We start from the raw sequence: 13927 nt of genomic DNA, 5'->3' as shown, positions 1-13927 counted from the left end.
AGAGAGAGAGAGGGAGTGAGAGAGAGAGAGAGAGAGAGAGAGAGGGGGAAGAGAAACAGACAGAAGGAAAGAGGAAAGGAGAAGAGTGAAAGAAAGAACAGTAAAGGGAGAGACAGACTGAGACTCAAGAAAAAAGAGACAGAATACTACTAGTGTATGACACACACACACACACACACACACACACACACTTCACTTTCTAATATCAGAATCTTTATATACAGTAATGTGAGCTTTACAACCCTCAGACACGTGTGTGTGTGTGTGTGTGTGTGTGTGTGTGCTTTAGAATGTGAGAGCGTGCAGCACGTGTCGCTGGAAACACCGCCACAGGTCAGAATCCAAACTGTGTGTGTGTGGAAGGTACTTAGGCCTGAGGTGTGCTATCACATGTCTCACACTCCTTGCTTCATTTACCTTACTTTGTCCTGTGTGTGTGTGTGTGTGTGTGTGTGTGTTTTACTACGTGCCTTTCTATATGTATGTAAAAGAAAAGAGAAGACAGGAGACGCAACACAAACCTGAGCCAACTCAGGAATGTGATTTAAGGAAAGGGGAGGTTGGGGAGAGAGGGAGAGAGGGAGAGAGAGAGGGGTAGGGAAAGAGAGAAAGAGAGAGAGAGAGAGAGAGAGAGAGAGGGGTAGGGAAAGAGAGAAAGGGAGAGAGAGAGAGAGAGAGAGAGAGGGGTAGGGAAAGAGAGAAAGAGAGAGAGAGAGAGAGAGAGGTAGGGAAAGAGAGAAAGAGAGAGAGAGAGAAAGAGAGAGAGAGAGAGGTTATTAAGTAACAATATACATTTTATTTATGAAAGAACATGTTGTATGTTTTATCCATTTATAGTTACAATTTAGCTCCTAATAACGGCTTCTAATAATATTAAAAAAGGTTTGTCAGAAATGTTTATAAATATAATTTATGTTCCAGATTCAATATAAAATAATAACTTCGAGCGAATGTCCTTGTTTTGTAACACGTGAACCGATGTCGAAGGAGAACAACCCCCCAGCCCCCGCCCCGGAGGTCGACGTGCATCAGGACACACAGCGACGTTCATTCAGCAATTAGGAGCTCAGGCCCGGTTTGTGACCTACATACACACCCTGAGCTATTCCTGTCAAAAGCTGCTATTCATAAGAATGGAAAAATCCTTACCTTCATAGAGCTGAGCGTACTGGGGGAAACCAGCGGCACGGAGCCACGTACACGCCTCCTTCGCCTCGAGTTCTGCAAAAAGACCAGATGAGATGAGAAAGAACCTGGTGGAATGTACATCAGACCTTCTGTAGAACGTCCTGGCAATAAAAAGACTTAAAAAGGTCCCTGACCTGAACTGAGACGTCTAGCGGCGTGCGTATCATGTGATGATACAATGATCCTGCACGAGAAACTAAATGCTATAAACTCCAGGTCCTCACAAACCATCGTTTTTTCTTGGGCCCATAATTACAGCAGGACATGAAAGTGTGTTTCAGATATTTTTGTCTACAAATGTTTTTTTCCCCCCTTTTTTCCTCTTGCATAATATTTGGATACACATCAAATACCATCTTATGAAATTTATTTAAATGGTAAATAAACAACTATAAAAAAATTTTAAAAGAATTTAATTACAATTTTTAGACGTACAAGAGATATCTCATGGTTCATGATGCAAGTGTCTTAAATTCATAAATTCAAGGAAATGTAAATATTTAAGATGTTATGATAAAATTAATACATAAATAAATACATAAATAAATAAATGGTGCTTATAGCTATATTATAATGTAGATACTGGTCACATTATAGAATTGTTGGTGATTAGACATTTGGGCGTATGACAAAAAGATCAAATCACTACACCGAAGATGTTTTTACAATATACGATACGTATCACCGTATTTATACGTTTAGAATAGCACTGCGTTTAGAAATAAACCTTTTTGTGTTTGCTTGCCAAATTCTCAACACTGTTAAAAGGAAGCCGAGTTGCAGTACGGAGTCTTCAGATCGTCAGCTAGTGATGAGTTCAACAAGTGAAAGAACTCCACAGTGTGTATGGCCCCATTCTCACCAACGCTTCGACTCCACCCACTCCTCCCCAACCACACAAGCACGTTCTCCTCGATCTCGCAGTGCGGCGCTAGTTTTCGGACAGCGCTGCTAAAGCTTATAGTCCTGGGAATGACCCGTTTATGAAGCGAGTGCCAAATGGCCAACGATGTTCACAGCAGCCATTTTGGCTCGTTTCATACAGCGAGGTGTCCGAGTGCCGGGTAAAGCCGTGACCGTGACAGGAGATGTGCATGGACAGCGAATATAAGTTTTGTCTTGGGCTAAAAAGCTCACACAAGGTCTGTGACTGTGAAACCCTAACCCTTACGGTCTGCGTTCTCTGTAGACTGTAAATTAAAGTCTAATCAGAGTGTTAAATAAATAAATAAAAACAACAGATCCCACTTCCAGCACCAGTTCCTGTCCCACACACCACTGTGACCCAATCACAATACATTTCAGCACTGTGACTAATCCAGACCGCAGTTCTCACCCAAAATGCCTATCGAATTAATCATACTACAGAGCCCGCCCTCAAACCACCGTGACCAATCAGAATGCAGCGCTTGTCCCAAATTCAACTGTAGCCACTCGGAATACGGTTCCTCTGTCATCAGTTTATCATTCCTGGCTCAAAGTTCCCACTCTGAGAGAGAGAGAGAGAGAGAGAGAGAGAGGGAGGGAGGGAGGGAGGGAGGGAGGGAGGGAGAGCAGAACGAGTGGAGAGGTGAGGAAACAGAGCCGGAGCACAGATACGTGACTCTCTGCTCGGATGACTGAGAACATGCGTGTGAGTGAAGAAAACATAGGAGACGTGAGATAAGGGATGCCTCCTCGCGTCGGACACACACTCACACACACTCACACACACTCACACACACTCACACACACTCACACACACTCACACACAGGCATTTACATACCAAAAGCAAGCCTAGACAGAATCAAGGTGAAGAGAAAGACACAAATGGGGTCTGCGACACACACACACACACACACACACACACACACACACATACAGACACACAATTACTCTGACATTCCGACATAAAGTTCTACACACTTGTGTGAACACATGACAGCACTGTACGAGTGTGTAGTTCACTCACCCTGGAGAATGTTCAACAATAATTACACACTTTTGAAAGCCTTTGTAATGAGGGAACATGCTTCCTGTGTGTGTGTGTGTGTGTGTGAGTTTGTGTGTGTGCGTGTGTGTGAGTGTGTGTGTGTGTGAGAGAGAGAGAGAGAGAGAGAGAGAGAGGCTAAGTACATGTTTAAGGCCACATATGGGAACAGAGAACCTATTTAAATGTAAATACTACACACACACATACACACACACACGCGTCAGTGCAAAGAGCGAAGATAAAGACTGTACTGTGCGTGTTTACACGTTGCGTCCTGTGTCCCACCTTGGCAGTGGTGACATCACTTCCCTTTCCTGTCCAATCGGAAGCTGATTGGCCACGGCCACTTGAAAATGCCACGCCTCCTTTTGTTCAAGGGCAAACAATAAAAGGTGGCAGAACGCACCAACGGAAACAGAGGACACACACACACACACACACACACACAGAAAAAAAGCCCACACACTGAGAACACCACCCATCCGAGAGAGAGAGAGAAAGAGAGAATGATATATATATATCCATTCAATCAACTCTATAAGTATTGGTACTCTATCTATCTATCCATCCATTCAATCAACTCTACAAGTACTGGCATAATCTCGCTCTCTCTCTCTCTCTCTCGCTCTCTCGCTCTCGCTCTCGCTCTCTATCTTGACAGACAGCTAACACTAGCTAGTTTGATAGACTGTATTAGCTGCAGCACTTTAGCTAACTTAACAGAGGAATAACATCGAGCTAACTAAGAATCTACACCCCGAACAAATAGAACAGTAAAGTTATCTACAATATTAGCATCACTGCTAATCCCATTCCTCAGTAAATCAATAAACGTAGCGGATCATTGTAACACTACTCAGATATCACACTATATTTATGCTAATACTGGATTTGCTGATCACAAGCTAAGCAGTCAAGCCAACAGCACATTAAACTAAAACAGCTAGAGGGAGAGTGATAGAAATAAATAAAAGAGAGAGAGAGAGAGAGAGCGAGAGAGAGAGAGCGAGAGTAGCTATAAAGTACACACTCAGTCACTTTAATGAGAAGTGAAAGGAAGTGTGGAAAGAGAGGTCTGAACAGGTTCCAGTTCCACAGGGGAAAAAGCTTTCGAGGAAACGAATTCCACAAGAAACCTGAGAGCACTTGAATTAATGAGCTAAATATGCTAACAATGCACATTCTCTCTCTCCCTCCCTCTCGCTCTCTCTCTCCCTCTCTTTCTCCCTCTCTCTCTTCTCTTGTCTTCTCTTTTTCTAAACCCCAGCATCCCCTCATCCAGCTTTCCATTTCTCTCTCCATCCTTCCACCGCAATCCGTCTGGAATCTAATTTGAACAGCAAGTCGCGAGCGCTAAATCTAACAACCTATCCACGCTAACAATTTTCTTCTTTTCTTTTTTCCCCTCCGTATCCACTCTGTCTATTTTTCCTCTTATAATTCTGAACTGGAGCTGAATTCTGGGTAAAGCAACGCGAACAACGCACATGCGTCTTTTTCCAGTCTGGTGGGCTTTCCCCTCCATCGCTCACTTCTCGGTACTAACCGAAAATGCAGCTGGCTCTCTTCCTGGTTCCATCACCTAATGACCTTTGGCCTCTGCATTTGTAAAGTCATCGCTTAGCCAGAGCAAACAACCTGCAAGGTCAACAAACTGCAGAGTGTGGGTGGTTCGTTCACGTATAAAACACTCATTTCACACAAGTATTTGCGTAACCAACCCCACCGTAACCAACCCCACCCAAAGTTTTGCTAGGTTTTGCTAACAAATGAACACTTCAGGCCCAGAGGGTTTTGTCCAGTGTTTAAAAAAAAAAATATTTTCATAAAGACAAACATGGAAAATGAAAGCACTTGGACAAAAATAATTACTTGTAACAAAGGAACTGATACGATCCGTATTCGTAAAGTCAAGACTAAAGTAGAGGCGTTGAGGCCACGCCTCCTTCACTCAAAACCTACAGGACAGAGGCCACACCTCCTTCACTGAAACGGACAGACACAGAATCACGCCTCCTTCACTGAAACCAACAGACACATAGGCCACACCTCCTTCACTGAAACTGATAGAAACAGAGGCCACGCCTCCTTCACTGAAACCTACAGGACAGAGGCCACGCCTCCTTCACTAAAACTGTCAGGTCAGAGGCCACGCCTCCTTCTCTGAGACTGACAGACACAGAGGCCACGCCTCCACCACCCAAAAACAGCAAGTCCGGTCCGTTAGCGCTATGTTCGGCCATCAAAAACAACTTTGTTATGTTTCGCTGCTCGATTTCTCCAAATCCAGAGAAACAAACGTAAATATTTTTGTCACTTCTCCCCGACAAAGCACTTTAATTTGACCATTGTACTTTCCAGTCCAATCAGATGCTACGTGGTCACCATGGTTACTTAAAAAGCCACGCCTCTTTTAAAAATGAGGTCCTTTTGTGGTAAAAGTGACATTCACGCCCTTCGTCAAAACAGCAAGGTCGGTAATTCAGCGTCTGTCCGCTCGTTAACTCTCCGATCACCGCGCGCTCGTCGATTCGAACGCACGGTAGTTTAAAAAAAAAACCTCCCAGTGATGGACAGTGTGCTTTTGTTTGTGAGCGCTGAAGTTGAACTTTGTGCATGAGGAAAGCTTTTATACAGACGTCTAAAATTATCCAGCTTTTTCTTCTCTCTCTCTCTCTCTCTCTTTCTCTCTCTCTCTTTCTCTCTCTCTCTCCATCCTTTTCCTGTCAGAGGAAGTTCTCACAATTGCAGGCCAATATTGTGTCAGCGTGAGGAGGAGGAGGAGGGAACCGCATGCTTCCCCTGCTGTGTGTGTGAGTGTGTGTGAGAGAGAGTGAGTGAGTGTGTGAGAGAAAGAGAGAGAGAGACAGGCGCTGGTCTTCTGGAGACTGTGAATGTAAATTAGGTTCTTCGGGCGTTTCAGAAGGTTTGAAATCTCCTTCACAGACGCAGAAAGATCTCGGGGTTTGAATTCGATGCTGAAGATCTGCTCGGATTAACGCTGTGCGTTAACGAGGGGAAAAAACCTGTAACTGTAACAACTTGTTGATAAAAATAAAGGAAAAGTGTAAGGAAACTCTTTTGTTTGAGTTATCAAAAAAAAAAAACGCACTCGTTCTAGGACACAATGCGGACATTAAAAAAAATATTGGCACCCCGTATGAATCATAAAATAACTACATTCAACCATTCATTCAGCCACCGGAAGCAGACCATAAACCAGACCAGCAGATTATTTGTTCTGACGTGTGTGTGTGTGTGTGTTTGCGGTGTTGTGTGTCGTACGACGTGCTACATGTAATCAATCAGCCTCTAGCCCCGCCCCTTAAGCAGGTAGCTGTATTAAAACAGTATAAGTAGAACTTCTGTTCCAGGACGCGGCGGCAAAATGTTTTCGCCACACCTATTCTTGATCTGAATAATTGCCTAAAGACGTCACGGTACTGATTCACGATTACAAAATTAGTGTGAATTCTTCCTCGGACTGGACACCGGTTCTGTCGGCCATCTTGTTTTGTTGTTGTTGTTGTTGTTTACTGAGTTGGTGAATTACAGGATATCTACAGTAGTGCTGCCTGCACATTTTTGTATGTACAATGAGCAGCCTGTTCTTTCATGAGCAGGACACACACACACACACACACACACACACACACACACACACACTTAAATGTAAATGGTGTTGATCCTCACACACCTGGAAGGCCGTGCATCACTCTGTGGACTTAAAGCGTATCGAATGATTCCATTAAGGTCCGGAGACATATGGAGAGAGTGTGTGAGTGTGTGGGAAACCCTGCAAAACGAGATGATCCTTTCCATCTGGACACACTCTGTCTCTTTCACTCACTCACACACACACACACACACACACACACACACACCTTGGCCATATGGAGTCATTAATATCAGTTTTAAACCCATTCACACGTCAGTTCTCGAGCGCTGAAGTGAGCTCAGGTCAGGACGGAGGATTCATCTCACAAAGTGGAGACCGAACATGTTAATTATGAGTGTTTGTGTGTGTGTGCGCGTGTGAGTGAGTGAGTGAGTGAGTGTGTGCGAGTGATGTTATCGTACTTAAACCGCAGCTCCGGACCAGCGTTTAAACACAGAGACATACTATACGGTAGGCCGGTGTAAAAAAAAAAGAAAATAACTTCTATACAGTTGAGTGCAAAAGTTTGTGCACCCCAGGGATTCTAGGTTTGAAACAAAGCAATAGACCCTGTTAAGGAGCACCGGTGGACCTTTAAAGCTGTACTGAATGCTAAAAAGTAGTTACAAGGTACACCACATACACCTTTCCAGGTAAAAGATACACAAAAGGTGTACCCTTGATGACGACAAGGACAAAGTGTGGTGCTACCTTCAAGGGTACATCTTATCTTTAAAACCTATTTTTAAAAAGGTACATGTACATGACATGAGACTTCCAGGTAAAAAAGGTACAAGATGTTGGGGGGGGGGGGCTTAATCCTTAAACTTTAAACACACACCACGTGCACTTTATTAGATGAAATACAGACTTATAAGAGGTAAACATCATGCATAACTGACAGACAAGGAAAAGTAAGATTTGGTGATTTTTTTTTTGTATTTCTGAGATTGCACTGCATGACATCTGGCAGAGAGGTATGAGGGAGAAAACTGTAAGAGGATAATAATAATAATAATAATAATAATAATAATAATAATGAGATTGAAGGCATCTGTGGAATGTTACTGGAGGTCCTGATATGTTGCTGACGTGCTTCATCCAGTGCACTGAATATTAACAGGGTCCTGTTGGAACCGGAGCGCGCGTGCGAGGAGAGATACATATATGTATGGCTCATCCGTGCGCCCTCGCGCGCAACTTCATATACACGTCTATAAACTATTCTCACCATTCAAACGTGTTAACGTTACAGAACAGAAAACAACAACAACAACAACACAATAAACAGACACTACTCACGAGTGAGGATCATTTTGGGTCGCGCGCAGTCAGGAACACAGCCACTTCTCTCTAATCCAGCATTACGGAGAAGCTCGCGCAAAATCCCAAACACCGAGACGGCAGTCACGAGCGAAAGAAATCCACATTCCGCACGCGCCCCGAGGGGAAATCCATTGATCCGGGATCCGCGTCCGCGCACCTCCGTTCCACCGAGAGAATCTGAATGAAACGACTCGGGTCCCCACTAATCACCGAAAACCACGCCCACACCCCAACCGCGCTACTCTGATTGGTCAGAAGGTGCCCTTCCTGAAATCCGCACTGCGCTGATTACTCAGAATTTCTACTCTGCTAGAAAACTGATCATAACTATATATATATATATATATATATATATATATATATATATATATATATATATATATATATATATATATATATGAATAGTATTTGTTCTGATGTTCCCAAATGGGTTCTAATGGAAACGCAACCCCTTAGAAATTCTACATAAACCAAACAACCCCCTTAAGTTGTAAAATGACCGGGTTATATCTAACAGAGTTATTAAACCTGCTGAAGTCTTCTTTCTGATTGGTCAGAAGGTGTTGATGAATTTTCTGTCAACAGGAGCTCAGATCACAGGTTTATACTAACACACTTGTTCTAATATCTAATATCATTTCTGATAAATAAATAAAAAGTCGCTGATACATGGAGGAGACGTACGGAAGGAGTCTCCAGTGTCAGGGCTTTGTAAGAGTCAGAGGTGAAGCTGCAACGTTAGTAACGTGACGTTTTGAGACTTCATCAGGACAGAGGAGTTTACGCTTTATCACGGTTTGTCGCCAACGTGCGTAACAAGCTGCGTTTTTGCTGTTAGCCAGTTAACTTTTAAAACATCTCTCTCTCTCTCTCTCTCTCTCTCTGGCTAGCTCTCTTTCTCTCACCTCTCACTGATCTTTGTCTTGTTCTGTCCCTCTCTCTGTATTTCTTTCAGTCTACCTCCTTGCCCCCTCTCTGTTTGTCTCCCGTCTCTGTTTCATTCTCTGTCTCCCTCTCTCCTTGTCTTTCTCTCTGTCTCCCTCTCTCCTTGTCTTTCTCTCTGTCTCCCTCTCTGTCTGTATCTGTCTCTATCTCCCTCTCTGTCTGTCTGCCTCTCTCTCTATCTGTCTGCATGTCTCTCTCTCTCTGTCTGTATCTGTCTCTGTGTCTCTTTCTCCTTCTCTCTCTGTCTCTCTCACGTTTGATCTGTCTGCCTCACACTCACTTTGTCTGTCTGCCTCTCTCTATATCTCTCTCTATCTGTCTGCCTGTCTGTCTGCCTCTCTCTATCTGTCTGCCTGTCTGCCTCTCTCTATCTGTCTGCCTGTCTGTCTGCCTCTCTATCTGTCTTTATCTGTCTGCCTGTCTGTCTGCCTCTCTCTATCTGTCTCTATCTGTCTGCCTGTCTGTCTGCCTCTCGCGCTCTCTATCTGTCTCTATTTGTCTGCCTGTCTGTTTGCCTTTCTCTCTCTATCTCTCTCTATCTGTCTGCCTGTCTGACTGCCTCTCTCTCTCTCTCTCTGTCTGCCTGTCTGTCTGCCTCTCTCTCTCTCTATCTCTCTCTATCTCTCTCTGTCTGTCTGCCTTTCTCTCTCTATCTCTCTCTATCTGTCTGCCTGTCTGACTGCCTCTCTCTCTCTCTCTCTGTCTGCCTGTCTGTCTGCCTCTCTCTCTCTCTATCTCTCTCTATCTCTCTCTGTCTGTCTGTCTGTCTGTCTGTCCATTTACTTTGAACACATTCGCTGTTTATGTGGTTAAAATTGCTAATCAGCTACACTGAGCCTAAGCTAATGGCTGAGGCCAAAAACCTAGCTAGATCTTAGTGTTGTATATAGATAATGTACAGTATAGGTGCAGTAACCGTGGTAACAAGACAAAATTGTTAAGAACATCAACATTTACCTCAGATGTGTTTGTAAATCAGTAAGAAAACGCTCCGTATGGATAATTTTACACTTTAATTGTGCTTAGCATTGACCGCTAACTGAACCTTCATGAGTTTTCTTCAAATTAGGAAACATTAACATGTGTCACAACTCGTACTGTGTGTGTGTGTGTGTGTGTTTGTGTGTGTGTGTGTGGTTTAGTAGTATTGTACTCCGTCCTATCTAATCTCAATCTGAATCTCCATCCAATCCGTTCCATTTCTTGAGGTTTTGCTTTTACTGCCTAGCCCACGGGCTCTTTGTGTGTGTGTGTGTGTGTGTGTGTGTGTGTGTGTCTGTGTGTGTGTGTGTGTGTGTGTGTGTTGACCTGGGTGGGTTGTTAGAACCGAATGTAAGATGTATAACCAGTTATTTTCACTCACACTCACACACACATTGTGTGTCTTTGTGCATTGTGTGTGTGTGTTCAGTCAGTGAGGATGTAGTGCTGTGTGTGTGCGTGTGTGTGTGTGTGTGTGTGTGTGTGTGTCGGCTTTAATATTCTGAGGCTCATAACAGGAAACGTCCATAAAAATGAACAAAACACACACACACACACACAGAAAGGAAATGAGACGGGCTAAGAATGTGGCACATGGCTGACTTCAATTGTACACAGAACCAACAAATACACACACACACACACACACACACACACACACACACACACACAGGTCATTTAATGTTATAATTATAGAGCCATTCAGTCCTCACAAAGCTCACAATGTTGTGCACGCGCACACGCACACACACACACACACACACTTAAACACTTCCTGTTATAAATCTACACTCTGACCTTTTGACCTGTTTTCACTTATACAATTAAATCATTCAGTAATAATTTTTAGGTTGCCAGCAGACAGACACACACACACACACACGTGCACGCGCGCGCACGCGCGCACACACACGTGCACGAGCGCGCCCCCCCCCCCCCCGAAATCTGTGAGGCCAAAAGACGTCCAGTTGGATGTGTGTATGTGGAGAAACGAGCAGGAGAGACGGAAGAGAAAGCGGGCAGAATGTCGCAGAATATTCAACATGTGTTCAGAAAGACTGCTAAACAGGGTAAAGTTATTATTATATTTATTACATAACCTAACAGGTGAGATAGCTAACGCTAGCTACATGCTAGCTAACAGCCGTCAGCCCCTCAGGGTTGCGCCTGCGCGCGCAGTGTAGGCCAGATAAATAAAGCACCTTTACCTTTTAAAACAGGATTATTCTACTAACAAATGATAAGTTAGTGATCCTACAAATGTTTAATTTAACCTGAGCGACTTCTTCAAAACTTCACGTTTCACAACATGAAACAAAAACGCTTAAAAAATGTTAGCTTAATAGGTCTGAGGTGAATTTGTGATTTGTCAAATAACATACAATGCTCAGTAATACACAAGCTTATTTCAGATGATGAAATAGTTGATTGCACACCACACTACATCACTGACTAATGCATATACTGTATATTTACAGGTGATTCACAACATCTCCAGGACGGTCAGGAGGACCCGCACCCCGTCAGGACGGTCAGGAGGACCCGCACCCGGCGTGGAAGGTCAGGAGGACCCGCACCCCGGAGTGGAAGGTCAGGAGGACCCGCACCCCGGAGTGGAAGGTCAGGAGGACCCGCACCCCGGAGTGGAAGGTCAGGAGGACCCGCACCCCGGAGTGGGAGGTCAGGAAGACCCGCACCCCGTCGGGAAGGTCAGGAAGACCCGCACCCCGTCGGGAAGGTCAGGAGGACCCGCACCCCAGAGTGGAAGGTCAGGAGATGTTTAATGATATAGGATTTTTCATTCAGGCCATGAAATCAGTTGAAATCTTAGAGAGTGTGTGTGAGATGTCTGATGGCCAGAAATACCATTTACTCAGGAACTTGTAGTTTAATAATATCCCAGTTAAGTTCCTTAAGAGTTTTGGACTGAAAAAGGTGGTACATGATCTCGTTAAGATACCAGCAGAGAATCTAATCCAGCACGAATTAGTGCATAAAAATCACCAAAATGAAGTATTCGAACCTTGTAATTAAATAAGAAATGAAGGGAAAAACTGCAAAAAGGTCCACTTTTTGGAAAAATAAGAACCCCTACGGGTACTGCACACACAGTTTATTTCAATAATAAGAAACCGGAGCGATGTTTTTACTTATATTCTGAGACTGACTCTTGATTCTTATTCTCTCTATTTATCTTAAATCTCTCTCTCTCTCTCTCTCTCTCTCGCTCTCTGAATTTCCTGATATCAAGAAGAAAACTTCCACATGTGCCCTGGCCTTAACCTTTCTTTCGGTATCTAAAGAAAATCTGTTAAACCAAAGCGGCTGCGTTAGCACCATACACGCTAACTCCAAATCTCAGGTGGAAAACCACCATCATTTCTGACCACTAGCGTGACTTTGCTTATATCTGGGAAGGAAATAAAAGATCTGACAATGGTAGTTCAACCGGAAAAAAAAAAGAATAAGAAGAGCTAGCTAAGTTTGGCCGACGTTAGCATTTCCACAGAAGTGGGGGCGAGAAAGGAGCGTTACGGGATTTGAAAACATGTTACTGATGTTGTGGAAGAATCGAGGACCTATGAAAACATATACATTTTTTTGTGAGAACTGTGGACACGTGTTTGGTGTCAAAACAAGATCTTCTAGAATAATCCCTTCACTTCTATACTTAAAGCCCTTTCTTTGGCATGTGTCCGGAAAATCAAAGTAACTGAAGGCGAGATTAGCCCAGCCTGAGGGGAATCTTAAAGGAAACAGAACCCTCTCGCTGCGGTCATATCGGAGTCACTCCTGCACCTCGTCTTCATCCTTCTTTTCATCTTTCACTTTTGATGTCCACGTCATGTCAGTTTGATGCATGGTATGCGCTTCCTAGCGAAGAACTGGAAGCTCTTTGAAGCTAGCTCCAGAAGAACCAGGACAGGCCGATTTCAGGTTAAAAGACATGACCTGTTTCCCTTAAGGTTTCCATAAGGAATTCCAAACCTCCAGATGTATCATAGCCAGCAGGGAAAAATGGGAATTATGGGAAGACCTAGCCACCAGACTGAAAAGGTTTGAAATGGGAAATGCTGCTTTTTAGACGGTGTGATGTTTACTTTACATGGAAGTCCAGAGTTAACACTTTTAAAGTAGAGAATTGGTTGGTCTTCTAAAGAACCAACGGCACTCGCGTCTCGGCGCTTCATATGCATCTTCATGTTCTGCAGTTCTCATAGGATAGGTAGGATATCTGGGCAGCATTACCACGTGCTCACTAGTGGTCTTCCAGAACACACGTCAAACAATAGTCAAGCTGGTTGAAGATCTTCGCCAGGGGGTACGTTTTTGACATTTCTAACTGCTTCACGATGTAGCAGTAGTACCGGTACTTCAGAAACCTTTTCCTTTCTCGAGCTCTTACCAGCTGGCCTAGATGGTCCACCTCAGTGGTCACCAACCCTCTTCCTTGAGCTCTACCTTCTTGCAGGTTTCATCTCCAAACAAAAATTTAACACACTTCTTTTGAGATGGTCAGGTAGAGCACCGTTATGACTGGAGCTAAAGTCTTCAGGAAGGTAGATCTCCAGGGGCAGGCTTGGTGACCATTAATCTACCTTCTTGACCACTTCGGCCTGTGTTGTGGCAGCTTGTAGCTCATCAGTCCAATCGGCCCAGTGAAGTCGCTCATTTTGGCCAACTTTTGAGAACATCATACGGAACGTTGTAAGAACTTTCTCTCATAGTCGACGTTTGTCGATTAGCAGAAGTTTCATTGCGTTAAGCACCAGAAAGGTAGCCATCACTACTTTGGACTCAAAAAGGACATTGATGAACCTGAAGTTGATTACTTTTCTATAACGGCATGTCCCGA

The 13927-nt window shown here is 43.9% G+C and overlaps 1 protein-coding gene and 1 long non-coding RNA gene across 3 annotated transcripts in view; one reads left to right on the top strand and one right to left on the bottom strand.

The window, feature by feature from the left end:
- dlc1 (DLC1 Rho GTPase activating protein) overlaps nt 1–13927 on the bottom strand; it is a 68865-nt gene that overhangs the window by 15100 nt on the left and 39838 nt on the right. Inside the window, exons 1-2 of one of the 2 annotated variants that reach the window (XM_053619569.1) lie at nt 8122–8391; nt 1150–1221 (exon numbers count right to left, since the gene is read on the bottom strand). In XM_053619569.1, coding sequence (XP_053475544.1) covers nt 1150–1221; nt 8122–8134 — 85 coding nt within the window. In that variant the 5' untranslated portion in view covers nt 8135–8391. Of the gene's footprint in view, nt 1–1149; nt 1222–8121; nt 8392–13927 lie in introns of those variants that run through there. The other variant, XM_053619568.1, reaches the window with a different exon arrangement.
- LOC128604441 (uncharacterized) lies at nt 20–554 on the top strand. Its single transcript, XR_008385182.1, has 3 exons — nt 20–154; nt 290–333; nt 492–554. It is a non-coding gene; the product is annotated as an uncharacterized LOC128604441 (long non-coding RNA).

The sequence above is a fragment of the Ictalurus furcatus genome, chromosome 29 (assembly GCF_023375685.1).
Source record: "Ictalurus furcatus strain D&B chromosome 29, Billie_1.0, whole genome shotgun sequence".
Lineage (NCBI taxonomy): Eukaryota > Metazoa > Chordata > Actinopteri > Siluriformes > Ictaluridae > Ictalurus > Ictalurus furcatus.
The sequence above is the reverse complement of the archived record's forward strand: the minus strand, read 5'-3'. Positions and strand labels throughout refer to the sequence as shown.